General features: G+C 38.1%; 1 protein-coding gene across 1 annotated transcript in view; it reads right to left on the bottom strand.

The window, feature by feature from the left end:
• Positions 1-15369, bottom strand: part of SPAG17 (sperm associated antigen 17) — a 132408-nt gene that overhangs the window by 105636 nt on the left and 11403 nt on the right. Inside the window, exons 2-3 of the mRNA XM_015563542.1 lie at positions 9393-9533; positions 8734-8817 (exon numbers count right to left, since the gene is read on the bottom strand). Coding sequence (XP_015419028.1) covers positions 8734-8817; positions 9393-9533 — 225 coding nt within the window. The remainder of the gene's footprint in view (positions 1-8733; positions 8818-9392; positions 9534-15369) is intronic.

Genomic DNA, 15369 nt, shown 5'->3' with positions numbered 1-15369 from the left:
ATCACATTAAAAACATATAGAAGCATGATAATTGTTACCACATTTTAATTTCAGCTATGCTTTCTCTCCCGCTAAGGAAACAAGGTCTCCCATATCTTTGTTGCATCTTTGCAGTCAAATGCTCTACCACTGAGCTATACCCCCGCGCCCTTTGTTGCATCTTTGACTGTTTTGGTGAGTGTCCTGCCCCTCCCATTCTCCTCTTTCCAACATACCCTTGTCTGGGGACCATTACCCTTTTGGCTGAAAGTTGTGAACACTAAGTGAGGTCAGCCACAGGGCTCAATGAAGAACAGACTCAATTACAACCAGGCATTAAATATACAACTTCTATATCAGACTTGCTACAAGGTATTAAAATGCCATACCATGGCATGAAGCAAACCTATATATATAAGATTGTTGACTATGAGCTCCTGAGGGCAGAGACCACCAGGTCCAACTCAATCTTGTGCCTATTATCCAGCATGTGATAAGAAACTCAGTGAAATGTCTGCTGAGTGAGGAGCAGGCTGGGATGAGTATCTGCTTTGTCCCTTAGCCCAGTATTAGGTGAGCAACTGAAAAGGGGAAATGCAATTGGATAATTAACACAGAGTAGGTTTAGAGGATTCTCATGCATTGGTTTTCCAACTCTTTTGGACCTATATTTGCAGAAAAAAAAATGTTTGCATCACAAAGTACACACATACAACTGCAACCAAGTAAATTTCATTGTAAACTAATGGGTTTTCAGCCAGTTAGACAACCATTTTATAGACTATGGAACCAAGAAAGGGAAAATGGAAGGGGCCAAAACTGCTAGTTCCCAGGAAGTACTACTAAACTGCTTTGTTGAAAGGGTTTACTGTCTATCAACTCTTCGTAGTCTTTACCAGTAACTCTCACTAATCCTCCTTTAATATGTTGATTCTTTCAGACAACAATACTTCTTTGATACATACCATGTACCAGCACTGAGGTAGGCACAGAAGAACACAAAAAATGAAAAACTACAAATCCTGACTTCCTTCTTGATATCTCCACTTAGATATCTTTCGACATCAAATTTAACTGGTCCCAAAGTATACTTCCAAACTTCTTCCAAATTTAATCTTCTCTACTTTTCTCTATGTCCAAAATTATTTTTGTTAGGTAGAATAAGGGTCTCAAGAGTCTGGGCTATTCATTTAAATCCTATTCTCGATAGATGTTCAATGTAGCCGGTATTTTGCAGAACAGCTGTAAACAGGATGAGCTTGACAGAACCCAGCCCAGTAAGTGTAGCCAACTGAACTCAACCTGTAATTGAGCAAATAGTGGTCAATCAGGGTGGCAGAGCTTTGGATGGGAATCCCTTTACTTGCTGAAAGTAAATAAAACCACGTTGCATAACCATGTGTCATTTTTAAATAGAGCATCTTTCAGTTCAGTAAGGTTTTCACTCAGTTTCTTAAGCCAGAACTTTGAAGTCACTCCTGATACCTTCTCCTCTCTCACCCCTCACATCTCACATCAGCATCTTCTTCCTAAATATATTTTGAATCTGCCTGCTCACTCTCTCTTGACATGGATATTCCCATGGCCTCCTAACTGGTCTCCTCACTTCCATGTCTGCCTCCTGCTCCCATCCCAATTTATTCTTCATCCAAGCAAGAAAATATTGAAAAACAAACAAACAAACACACTACTCAGCTTGTGTCCGTCTCCCTTTAAAAACCTTAATATCTCCCAATTTCCTATTAAGTAAAAATGCAAACTTTTTCTTAACAAAGACCTACCAGTCCCTATAGATCTGGCCTCAGCCCACCTCTCTCTTCTCACTCTCTCTTTTTGTTCCAGGCACAGTGGGCTTTTTCATTTTTCTAAGAATGAATCTTCCCCTTCCTGCCTCAGATTCTCTGCACATGCCGTTTCCTCTGCCTGAATATTTTCCCTACCCTTTAGCTGGCTCTCTTTGTTATCACTTTATTTCCAACACATTTTTTTCTTGTGATTCTCCCTGACTTAGAACAATTATCTCAATTCCTAATTTTATATATTTTTCATATTTAATTTTTGCTTAAAGCCTGCCTTCCTCATTCAAGTGTAAATTCTGTGACAGCAAGGAATCTGTTTCATTCCCCAAGATAAACTGAACCATAGACTTGGTGTATAATAGGCACTCACATATTTGTGGGATGTATACAAATAAAGCATTTCCTAAACCTTAGTGATTATCACTTGATGATTTAGCCAAAGCTATATAACACCTGTACGACAAACCTAATATTTTCCTCTAAAGTGACTGCAAACCAAGTTTAATTTAATTTTATTTTTTAAGTCTTTATTGTTGTAAGATGAAAAAGTGGAGACTAGTTAGTTACCCAACAATGTGAATATATTTAGCACTACTAACTATACTTAGAAATACTTAAGATGGTAAATTTTATGCATGTATTTTTACCACAATAAAAACACCCTGGTCATAGACGTTTCTAGTTCTTTCATGCTTCCATGAAAAACTCCAACATTCACCATGACTCAGTAGAATTTTTTAAAAAACTATTATTATTATTATGTAAATATTATTTAATTACTAATATTATTATTAATTATAGTTAAACTTAATTGGACACTTACTCTATGCCAGGTAGTAGGCTAAGTATTTAGTATTTATTATCTCATTTAGTCATCACTACAGCTTCATGAGGTAGGTACTATCAACAATGCTGACTTTACAAAGAGCAAACTGACCTACAGTGGAGTTATGTAACTTATTGGAGATTCCATGAGAGGAAGTAGTCAAGAGTTAGAACCCAGGCAGTCTGCTTTGGAACAGAGCATCTCACCACCGGCTTCTAACCTGATGGCTGCTATTCATTAGCTGAACCTTGCTCCATTCCTGTCTCTGCTTTTTGAAAACAGAACTCCAAGTTTCAGATCTGAGAGACAAACATTTGAGCTCCGAGCCCTGGGAGCCCATTCCTAAAGCAATAGAGCCCCGACCTTCTGCCTCTCAGTTATGAGCCTGGACTTGACCTTCTCTGCTGGGCTGCTCTGTCCTCCTCCTTCTATGGAGGCTCAGGACATTAACACATTGTACTGCTCTTTTCCCCATCTTGACAAAATTCATTCGGTTGCCATCCTTGCTAACTAACTCTTTATAACTCTTTCTACCCCTCTGATTTCTCATCTTCCCTTCTTTGGGTGAGAAATGCTCCCGAAGCCCATATTTTGGCACAATAACCCTAGGTTGTTTTTATAGTCCCAACGTAGTATTTCTTTGTAATAGCTCAATATTCCTAAATTTTGTTCCAAGTCATTATTTTACATTTATAAATATCAGATTGTATTAATTGGTTCCAGCTTTAAAAATGTTCTTTCAGAGGTTATTTTCTGCTATTTTGATAGCGGTTTCTAATCCTGGAGCACCGAGGCCCTGAAGTGGGCCATGTTCTGCAAGCATCCCTGAAGGGCTGGTGTGGAACGAAAAAGATATACAGATCCTGGGCCTCGCTGTACCCTTTGAAGACTATACAGGCCATAATAGCTTCAAAGAATTTCAACAAGTTCCTAAGACATGACCTTCCCTTTCCGAAAACCACGTTGGCCAGGCTTGCCTTAATCAAGCTGTGCTTTTCTAAGCATCCTTTTACTTGATCTCCTGCAGCAGTTTTTAATACTTTCCCCACAAGTGAAGTTAAACTAACTGGCCTGTAATTTCCTGGTGTGTCCCTAAGCTCTATGAAATAACGGCATTAGGTTGGCTACCTTCCAATTCTTCCTGAATTTTGTTTTGTTTTGTTTTAAAATGCAGGATTGAAAAGGCCGGAGAATGCTTCCTGTCTCCCTTTTCCTTCATTTCTTCCATGACATACTACTCCTTCTGTTCCCAGTAGATCTGCCATTTTAATAACTTCAAACCTCTTAAATGTTTTCACATATTATTTGTTCCTATCTCTGAAGCATGAGTTTCCCATTTTTCATTTTGACAAGGGCCACCCCCCAAAAAAATAAGGGCTTGTAATTTTATTGAGTAGACTGTTAATTTGAGGCACTGTTTAAGAAATAAGTTTTATACTAGGAATCTGGAAAAGGGTGCCAATCAGATTATAATAGATTCTGTACTCGTACTTGTGAGTTATTATGTATACCTGTTAGGGAAAAGAGCTGAGAAACATGTTATACACCCATGAAGAAGGATCAAATAGGAAATTATTACATAGGGGGATACTAATTCAATGTAATAGCAAAGTATATTAAAAATGTGGTGAAACTAATTAGATCTGACGATGTAAAATTTGCATCCTATATTTTTAACTGCATATGGTCCATTATTCTCAAATCTAGTAACAGAAAATATTTCCATATTTAATGATCTCCCACTAGGAAGAGCCATAGAAATATCTTAATTAAAATATATCTTAATTAAAATAAAACATAAGGTTTTGTTTTTTTATTGATAGATATAAAGAGGAAAATTATTTGCATATTTGTAAAATTGCATTATATCATTAATCTTTACGATTGTCCAAGCCCTTTACTGTACAAAATTGACTATTTTTTGTAGACAAGTGAGCCACCAACTAGGGCGTAAAAATCTTTATTTTTATAGACCATTTTTGTTTCAGCAGGCTTTTGGTGTTTTGTTTCTGTGGTAACCTAATTTATCTTTTCTGAATAAGTCACAAACACAAAAACCACAGTCCATGTGTGGATGGAGGCCTTCCAGGTAGGGAGGTGCAATGATCACCATCATGAAATAAAGGAAACTATGGAGTGGAATCTAAAACTTTTAAGAAAGTAATCTTTGATTTCAGATAAGTGAGACAAACAAATCCCTGCCCAATTGGTAGTTGTTGTTTTTTTCCTTCTAATTTATCAAAACCACAATGTCCAAGTCCAAAATTGGTATAGCTCTCTTATAATGCTCATTTACTATGTGACAGATTTAATCACAAGTAGGAGAATCTGCATGTACAGTGCACATCGACATTTCTCATAGGTGACATTTCAGTTGGCTTTGCAAGACCCTTAGTATTTTCCTTTTTACTTTTGGTCAGGAATGAGTATACGTGCAAATGAACAGGTCAGATTCTCTATGTGGGCCGTAAAACATATACGGACAGACAGATATTTGTGTATACTCAAAAAATAAATTTAAGCTCCAGGAATGAATCTTAAAGCATAGATTTTTCCCACTGTTTAAAATGTTTTCTCATAGCTTTCCATCTTTAAGATTTTAAAGCTATAATTAAAATAGGCATAGGATTACCTCTCCTAGTTAGTATATATTGTACCATGTAACTAGAAATTTAGTATGTATTATCAGTCTTCTCCCACTCCTATGTCTTAGCTTGAACTGTTCCCCCTTTTTTAGAATGTCCTCTGCCACATTGGAATTCCAAGACCTACCCACCCAAGGGTGAACAGCTCTGAGCCTAGTGAAAGGGTATTGGGTTTGTGGAAAATGGCAAAGCTTGAGGCAATGAATTTAACTACAATTAAATCCAAATTCTTCAGTTTTCTAATTAGTAGACTTTCTACATTTTCTTTGCGTTCATTTCCCTATATGTAAAATAAGGTTATTTCTATTTTCTTTTAGAATTGTGATAGGGATTAATTTGGATAATATATTTAAAAGATAAAAACTATCAGGACCCCTTTCCTTGTCCTCCCAATATCATCTTCTCCACAAAACTCTCCCAAACCTAGCTAATAGCAATCTCATTTTCCTTGGAATGCCCATAACAATTCCTCTATTCCTCATGGACTTGACTATTTTCTGCATTGAGTTACTCACTCATTTAACAAACATTGTTGAATACCTACTATGTGTCAGGCTTATATTTTTTTCCTTTTATTTATTTTTAACTAGCTCTTAAGCTTCTGAGGTCAGAGTCTTTATAATATTCATATTCCCTCCTCCATTATCCAGATAGTGTTTGACACTAGTGCTTGAATAAGAATATACTTGTTTCATATTTGGTACAATATCACTGTTGGGTAAAACTGGTCACTATATAATACAGGAAATATCTGTATTCATTTTCATAGGTGTCCATATCCTCAAAAAGGATTACATGCTAGAATTTGTAGTTATGTGTAATGCCAGTGAATGAGATCATCAATGTCTCCATCATTGTTAAATAATAATATAATAAATAAATAGCTAACATTCCCAAGACTAAAAAAGATTATTCTCTTCCTATTCCCACATGAGTCCTTGAAATAGCTCTTGCAAGAGCAAAACACAATTTCCAAAAAGAGAAGGTGAATGAACAAATGGGCTATAGTTATTATGCATGTCTCTGTGGAATTACATTAGCACAGATGTAAGCAGGTTTTCAAAAAACTGAGATTTATAAATAAAGACTCTCATATATACAATATCATGGCTAGATGCAATTCTAAAGTTTCAGGGGAAATTACACAATTTCAGAAATGAGGCGGAGTGTACACAACACCAAGCCATCCAAACGAAAGCTTGAGCACATCATTCAGGAATGTGGTCTTTGCAGGCCCAGACATTCCAAGTGGTTATTGGAAATATGTAATGTGGTTCTGACACTATTTTACTACTTGTGGATGAACTGTACCATAATGAAGTTTCACTTTAATTTGCTGCTCCTCCTAATTGACCACAAGCTAGGAAACCAGAAAGTCAAATTGATTAGAATTGTGTTTAAAATAAGAACGACTAGGCTCTGATTTAAGGCCAATGAGAATATCCTACAAGTAGAGTAAATGGAATGGAAGTGCATGGCTTTATAATATCTATTTTGAGGTCTCGCTAAAAAAACGCAGGTCTAAGAGGAAACAACACTGTGACTTTCCCGTGCAACATAAGCAAGTTTGTAAGAGTAGCTATTCTTTCCCATTGCAGTTTCCCTTGAGAAGGAAAAGATAAGACTCCCTACACTGGCTCCTGAAGAATTCACCTGTGGCAGGGGGTTCACTTGCTATAGACCATGCAGGACATTCAGCAGAAATAGACTCAGGAGCAGACTGTCCACATGCCCTGAAAGCCCAGAGATCTCAGAAGAATTTAGCTTCTGGGCCTCTTTCATGGTCGCCACTCACAGCTACCTTAGGGCTCTCGGTAGGCATCACCCACAGCTTTTTAATTCACTTGGGATGAAGTACCAGGCGACAGAGTTTCTGACCAGGTCCTGAGTGTGGAGGGACTGAGATGGAAATGGGCCCCTCTGCTCCACATGTGCATTCTATCCTTGGCTAACTTGACCAAGAGCCTGAATTTGTTTTTGTTCTTTATCCATTTTTGCTATAGTCACTGATATTAATGCTCATCTGCTGCACCCAAGGTTCAGTCTCTGTGGTGCTGCTCATCCACTTCCTTTTCTTCTGCAACCATTAAAAGAAGGGTATGTGAGAGGGTATGGGAGGCTGACTGCCCAAAAGCTCCACTGGAGGAATGTGGTAGAGCCAGATGTGAAATGGACCTCTCTGAGTGAAGCATACACATCCAAGAGTCACGGCATATATTGGAGAGAAATGACTTTTCAACTGAACTCTGAATTTGTGACACTGTGTGATCCCGCATCCCAGTCAAATGGCTATCCAGATTAGACTTCAAACTGGCCGGTATCATCTCTGATTTTTACTGAGCATTTTTGAAGAAGGAAGAGTCCTTTGGGGAGCTCCTTGATCCCAAGGTCAAGAACTGGACATGGGTTTCTATAGCTACTTCAGAAGAAAATTTCTAATGATTTAAATCTAGTTATCACTTAATGTCCCAACTAGAGCACACATACTCAGAACATCATAACAAAAGACAGTAAGTATATGTTATTTAACACTAACAGCACAGAGCTTTCCCATGATAATGTGGCAGGAGTCAAAATATAAAATCCATGGTATTGCCAATCACATATAAACCAAACGAAACTTGTTCAGATAGCACTCAGGCAATGCTACAGAGGCCTTTATGAAATCATCCAAGACCTGAGACACATAAAAATTTTACTAGTCATCACTGAAATAAAGTACAAACAAGTTTGTCTTATAAAGATCCAAAAATCCTTGTGTTTTAGTCTACAGAGCCATAAAACAGTGCCTGATAAATTTTAAGTTATATTCTAATTAATCGCTGGATTTTTATAGTTTCTTGTGAGCTGTAAGTTAGTTATTAACAAGGCAAAGTGAAAGGAAACCCTCTTGTACTGAGTTTGAGTTCTAAGTCCTTTGCACAAACCCACTAATCAGCCAAGCCAGGTTTTGGTGTTAAGCATCTGCTAGAAATGTTATGCACCATTAATCTGAAGATTATTGTCATTTTCACATTGATTAAAAAGTAGGATGTAGAATGTGCACAAAGTTCACAAACTGATAGAAAATCATTCCAGGTGGCTCTGTCCTGTGCAGGAAACATTTTGGGGGACATTTTTACATTATGTCTTTGGTGAAATGAATACTTTTTCATACACTAATAATATGACCCCCTTAAATAATATCACATACTCAATAATTACCATGAGAAAGTATAACCAGACACTCTTGCATATAAAAATTTCTGATTTATATTCTTCAGTTGGATGCAGTGATGGTGTAGACAATCTGGGACAATTTTATTCCTAGAGAGGAATTTAGTTAAAAGGACGGCAGATTTTTTAAGTGCCCATCACCAAGAACAAACAGCTCCAATGAGAAACAGGGATTTGTTTTCAAAGAATGAATTAAAGTGACTAAAAGATTATTATTTCAATTTCATTTTCTAAAATAAAAATATCTTCAATAAGTATGTCTACCTACCTCATAATATAAGGGATAGCTTATGCCTGCAGATTGTTTTGACTTTTTAGATGTGGTTCCAAATAGTACATTTGCTTCTTCAATCTGTAAGAAAATAAAAATTCATCTATTGCGAGAAAGGCCTACATAAAGAACAATTACATAGATATATGTGACTTTCAAACACCTAGGTGACTTGAGGGGTTGGGAATCTAGCAAGGAAGAGCTATTCATGGACAAGGTAAAGTATTTATAGTCACTGTGGTCAGTGCTCAGTGACTGAATGAGTATGTGCCATCTGACAGGACTATGCTATTGGGCCCCTCTGACAGCTATGAGTCTCTGTAGACTTCAATCTTTCTAGTTAGACTTCCCAGAACATTACATAGTTTTATCTTTTATTTTATTGAACTTTCATTAAATAATTCCTCATATAACCTAGCAGGAGCCAGGTAAGGCCTCAGAAATTTTTGTTGAATGGATGAATATTGAATGACCAATATTCATGGACAAAAGATAATTACTTCAGATTAAACAATTCAAATTATTCTAGCTAAGTGTTTAAAATAATCCACAAAAATTTACCAAATAGCCCAAGAATATGACAGTTTTATTTATTTTATTATTTTATCCTACTATTTTAAGAAAAAATATCTTCGAGGGAGTGGGAAGGACAGTACCTGCTGGAGAATGTCTTGCCAAGATATTATGCTGAAGAGTCTTCGCTGAGGGACCTGGACAGCAAGGGTGAGGGCTCGAATGAGAAGATCATCCTCAACCTGGTTTCCAACAACAAAAGCGACGGAGCCCTTCCAATCTTTCTGTTACAAAACCCAAAGAATTAGACTCTCAATACTCCTGGCTGGGTATTTGTGTGTCAATGGCTTCTACTGAATAACAGAATAATATTTCCATAAATCTTACGGGGGGGGGGGGGGGGGGGAAGGGGACGGGCGGGAAGAGATCAACTAATGAATATATTTGCATACTAGAGGTCCGATGCATGAAATTTGTGCAAGGGGCTCAGCCCTCACAGCCCCTCACAGCCCCAGCTGGCCCTGGAAGCTCTGGCTTGGTCCAGAAAGTCATCTGGACCGTCGTCCAGAAGAATGTTTGGATGGTTGTTCTGCTGTTTGGTCTAATTAGCATATTAGCTCTTTATTATATAGGATTATATAGGATATGCATAACCCATGGACAGACAATAGTGCGGGAAAGGCCTGGGGTAAGGTATGAGAGCAGGGTGGAAGAAGCCAATGGTGGGAAAAAGGGAACATCTGTAATACTTTCAACAATAAAAATAAATTTACAAATAAAACAGTTGACTTTATGTAGCCTATGTGGGTTCCTGAATCAAGTAGCCGCCAGGCGGCAGTATTGTGCCAAATTTCATGTCACTTGACAAAAACACAATTTTCTTGAGAAAGTAGGTCTTTTATTTTAAGGAAGACAACTTTTTAAAATGACACACTTTCACCAGAATGCTATCCAAAACCAATTTGGTGCTGGAAAGCAGTAGGTTCATATGTTACAAAATATACATTAAGATATAATCGCAAGTGCCAAAAACTTTGTTTTGTCCCTGATAGAATCCTAAGATTCTAAATAATTCTAGGAACATAGTAGGAGCTCAAGAAATATTTGTTGAATATTGGATAATATTGAATTTGTTGCCAAATGGACTTTTATATGAGCTAAAAATGCAATCTCTGAAGCATTTGTAAAATACAAAACTAGAACCCATCTTTTTCTCCTAATCTAAAATAAGAATCCCATTGTTAATTCATGAGTTCTTTCCACTCCTAAGAAATAGGCTAAAATATTATACTGGGACATTAATTTTTGCATTAAATGATTGAAAGCAATTTTACTAAAGACAAAATTCTTATTCAGTAATCCCTTTCTCTCTATTATAATTTCTATTGGGAAGAAGCAATTCTCTGGAGGAGATTAAGAATAGAATTTACTGAATTACTCTGCTGTGCTGAGGGAAGAACCAACATGCAAATCAGGCCTCTAACAGTCTTATGGGGAGATGGATCAAATAGACAGGATATAGACATCAGGAAAGAGAGAATAATAAGGGATGGCACTATAGCTATGCGCACTCTCTAGGCCTTAGTTTCCCCATTTATAAAATAAAGAAGGTGCCATTTATAAAATAAAGCGGCTAGGCATGGCAATATTCACTTCTCTCTAGCTCCACTCTAAAGTTTTGATTCAAACAGAGTATAACTCCCCCTTGCTGGATTCCAAAACAATGTTTAAGATGATTTGAAAAGATTTTACACAACTTAAATGAAATGCATTAATTGTATGCGGTTCTCTCTGGTGTCTCTCCACCTCTTTATCAGGGTAATGACAGAACAAGGGTACAGGTGGGAGAAAGGATCTTCGTGCAAATTCTTCCTTACCATCAAATAGTGATTATCACTAAACTCTCTTACTTCTCTCCATGGAAACTTCCTAACAATACTCACCCAATTTTCAATGCTACTACCAAAATAAAAACTACACATAAAAGCACAAAAATGTGTATTTTGCCTGCAAAGAGCAGGTGTGTCGGTGTGCCTGCATGTGGGTGAGGCTGTGTTCCCCTTGTCATATTGAGTTTAAAACCTGCTTTTTTGCTGTTTGCTAATTCACCCTGGGAAGACTGAGCATTTGCTTTTTAAATATTCTGATTCAGAAAAGCAGGTATGATATTCATTATGCATGCTTTAGAAAAAAATTCCATTATCACAAATGAACTTCCTTTTAGACACCTTTCTTTTCTCTTGTCTGTCTCAGTCAAATATGCAACTATAATCATCATTAAAGGAGGAAAATCTCTCTCGTTCTTATAATAAAGTCCATATGGCTCTTGAACAGGCAATCCCATTAATTTCCTAGAAGTCACACTTTCCATCACTGAAGATTTTAATGACCATTTCTATCCCTAGTCCCACTCCCTACTGTAAATGTTCTTGCCAGTATTTGAATGTCAGTGGTGACAAGAAAGGGCTGCCTCTCAGTTCTTTTGGAGATAATTCAGAAGAGGGCATTGTAGTTCAGCATCCACCCCTCAGTATCTGGCATTGAAGGCAGGTGTTCACTATTTCAGACCACAAAAAGAGAAGGGAGGAGGAAGGAACTAACAATTATTGAAAAATGTCATGTGCCAGGCATATGTTATCTCATTAAATCCCTAAGTAATCTCTTTAAATAGGTGCATTAATACTTTATAGATGGGCAAAACAGAGGCCCTACGAAGTTAAAAATCTTGTTAAAGGTCATTTTGGCAAAAAACCACATGGAGACCACATACTGACTTGTAATTTTGTGATCATTTCAGAACAATTTTGAGAGCAAGCCTTTGGGGTCAGAATGCCTTTCTATAATCCTTAAATTGCACCTAATGGCTACTTTAGCCACAGTAACCATAATAGATGAAGATTTATATCACATACCGAGGTGCATAAAACCTTCAAAAATAGATTATTAAATCTTTTAAACACCATAAGAATGCTCTTTTATAAATGACAGTTTTACCAAGACTCAAAGAGATTAAGAAAATTTCCCAAGGTTCCTTCTCTCGAAACCCAGTGGTCTTGTTACTTTGCTCGAGAACACATCTGAACACAAGACCTGCTCCTCTGAGTCACAGCACTGTACTGAAACTTCTGGGACCCCTGGGGTCACCTTGAGGCAGTTCACCTGGGCCAGAGCCAGGCCACATCTCTCCACTAGAAGGGATCTAAGAGTTCTGCTAAGGCTCAGCTTCCCCTCTGCACTCTCTCACCCACCAAACTCCTGCTCCCGAAATTAGAGCTGTTTGGCTAAACAGGACTCCCAGAGGACTTGGTTGGAGTGCTGACTTGTGTTAACCACATGGCCAGAATGCACTGACCAGACAGAAACAATGCAAACCCGGATTGTCTGGGGAGAAGGATGCACTCACTGGCAAGCTGCACTAGGGGGCAGCGAGATGCCAGGAAATGCACAACATTCCACTAACCAAGAGCAAATTGTTTCCTGTGTCTAATTAAATCATGCTCTGCAAATTTAATTTCTAAATCTTTCTCTTAGTAGTTTAGGATAAATGTAGAGTCCAAGTCTCTACTAACTGTCAGTAGTTTTAGAAATAGGAAAATTTTTGTAAAAAAATCAAACACAAAGTAGACATGGCAAAATACTATTAAAAACACCCCTCCACTCGGATCCCACCAACACGCAGTTAAGCAAAAGCCTTACATTTGAGTTCACCAGGAGCAAGAGAAATTTAGTCTAGAGGCTGACCCTGGGGGAGGAAAGAAAGCAGGGTGTGGACAACCTGATTCATCACACGAGAGTCCCGCAGTGCTCCTACCTGTGGGCGAGTTTGTTTAAGAAAGTTCAAAAAGTTTGGGTTGTAATTAGTAGCATAAGCCTAGAGAAAGAAAACATTAATCATTTTAGGAAAACTTCCCTGGATGTATCCAGTGGTGAAGGAAGAGGGCTTTAGTCGGGCACACCTCAGACACCTCAGGAAGTCAGACTGGCTCTCGCTGCCAGGAGGCATCTACTATACATGTTATTGCTGAGTCTTGGCCTCTCGTAGTTATTGATAAAGTCATTCAGAGGATGGAATGAAGTCATGTATGGACACAATCCATTACCCTTTATTTACTTTACCAGTCTCACCTAATTTGAAGCCTGGCAGGAGGGCGTCTGAACCCAAACACTTCCATACTGGTCTCCTAAGGCAAGAAAGCAGTCATGGAAATGCAGACAACCTAGCTGTCTCACATAAGCCCACTGTCCCAGAGACATAGCGTAGATTGATAACTATTTTTCTTTCATATATTGTAAATTCTCCACTTTTTTTTTTAGGCATTCCTACATTCTAATATAATTACAACAACCCTATCAAAAGCAAGTGAACAGTAGCTTTGGTGTGACAGGATGGAGATTGCTTTCTTCTATTAGCACAAACATCAACAGGTACTGGGAAGGCAACTGGAGGCCAGCATGCTCTCCTCTGCTGCCTTGGCCCTGAAAAACCCGGGATGGGAGCCCCACAGTCCTCTATTCAGGACTCCCCTGAGCCTGACGAGCTGACCAATAGTGGGCAGCACCTGTATTTGGAGAAGATTTGTGTAAGAGCCTCAAGAAAAATCAACGCACTGAATAAGTCATGCTTTGTTAAGAGTTGTTTAACACTGTGCAGATATGGAAACCTATACTTTATTGTAATACTCTGCTGAAAGGATAGCCCTTTTGTTAAGTAGATGTGCTGCCAAATGGACAGGGCATTTGTGAACGTCTTTCTCATACTGGGTTTTTCCTTCAAAAGGAGTCTTGGATCTCCATAAGCAAAGGAGTGTTAGTATGGGCTGTTGGCCAGCAAAAGAAATATTTTTATTACATATAACTGGCTGCTGCTATAATTGCATTTGTTAAAAAAAAAATTCTAACTGTAAAATAAGTTGGAAATATAGGTTAAAAGTGTTTATCCTATATGTTATCCTATATAATAAAACCCTAATATGCAAATTGACTGAATGGTGGAATGACTGGTCGCTATGACGCACACTGACCACCAGGGGGAAGATGCTCATCATAGGAGCTGCCCCTGGTGGTCAGTCAATTTGTAAAATACTTTTCTCTTTGGTAACAATATTGTTAACTGATATATTTCTAAAATACTTTAGATCCTTGGAAGAGGGGCAAAAATCATGAACATGGGATTTTTATTTAAAGTTCTACAGGTATATAATTTTTGGAGCTCTGGGAGAGAATGTGAGAGTGTGGCACCTGGTGCAGGTCTATCAGAGAAATAAACCCATCACCAACATGAAAGGACATTGATTAGAGCCAAAAAGAAGGGCAGAGCTGACAAAGGAGAAAGTGAGCTCTGAGGAGCCGCACAGAGGACTGGGTACCAGATGAATTTTCATTAGAAATAGGACCTGTTTACTTGGCTTCAAAATATTAAAAAGTGGATCAGGTGTTTGGTACTTGGATTGTGAATATTAACCTGATTAATTTTATGGGCCTAGACCTAAAATACAGATGTTAGGTAGGGCTAGTTCTTAAAAACAAAAGCAAAGTGATTGAAGTTATTTTTGATAGAGAGCCTTAGAACACCCCTCTCTCAGATAAGATGGCTCCCCTGGCCTGCTGCTTGCTATGTTCTGACTCCCCTGAAGCCCCTTACAGGACTTTCCAAAATCCAGATCCTCTTTCTCCTGGGTAGAATAAAATTTTCCCTCATCCCCTCCTATTCAGCTCAGGGCCTTAATAGTTGATTTCGGTAACTGGATAAATAACTATCCCCAAAAGTTTTAGTGAAGAGAAAAAAACAAAAACTTTTAAAATTATTATTTCTCTCTATGCTATCTACATTTTCTAAAAGGGATCCCAGTGATTCCGGGACTAACTCAAAGGGTTGTTCTGTAAATGATACTTTAGGCAGGGGGCTGGGGCAGTGGAAAAGGCTCCCCTAGAATCCTCCCATCTAGACAACTTCCAGTTTCCCCGCGTGCCTGACATAGAGTAGCATTCAATAAATGTGTCTTGAACTTAGCAGCCAAAACCACACATTACAGAGAATTTTTACACATGTTTAGTATGGGAACGCCAACTAAGTATGTGGCATTTTATCAGCTACACTCAGAACTTTGAAAGGAACCATGT

Source organism: Myotis davidii, unplaced genomic scaffold, assembly GCF_000327345.1.
Source record: "Myotis davidii unplaced genomic scaffold, ASM32734v1 scaffold217, whole genome shotgun sequence".
Classification (NCBI taxonomy): Eukaryota; Metazoa; Chordata; class Mammalia; order Chiroptera; family Vespertilionidae; genus Myotis; species Myotis davidii.
Note: the sequence above shows the minus strand (reverse complement) of the source record. Positions and strands in the feature narration are given on the sequence as shown.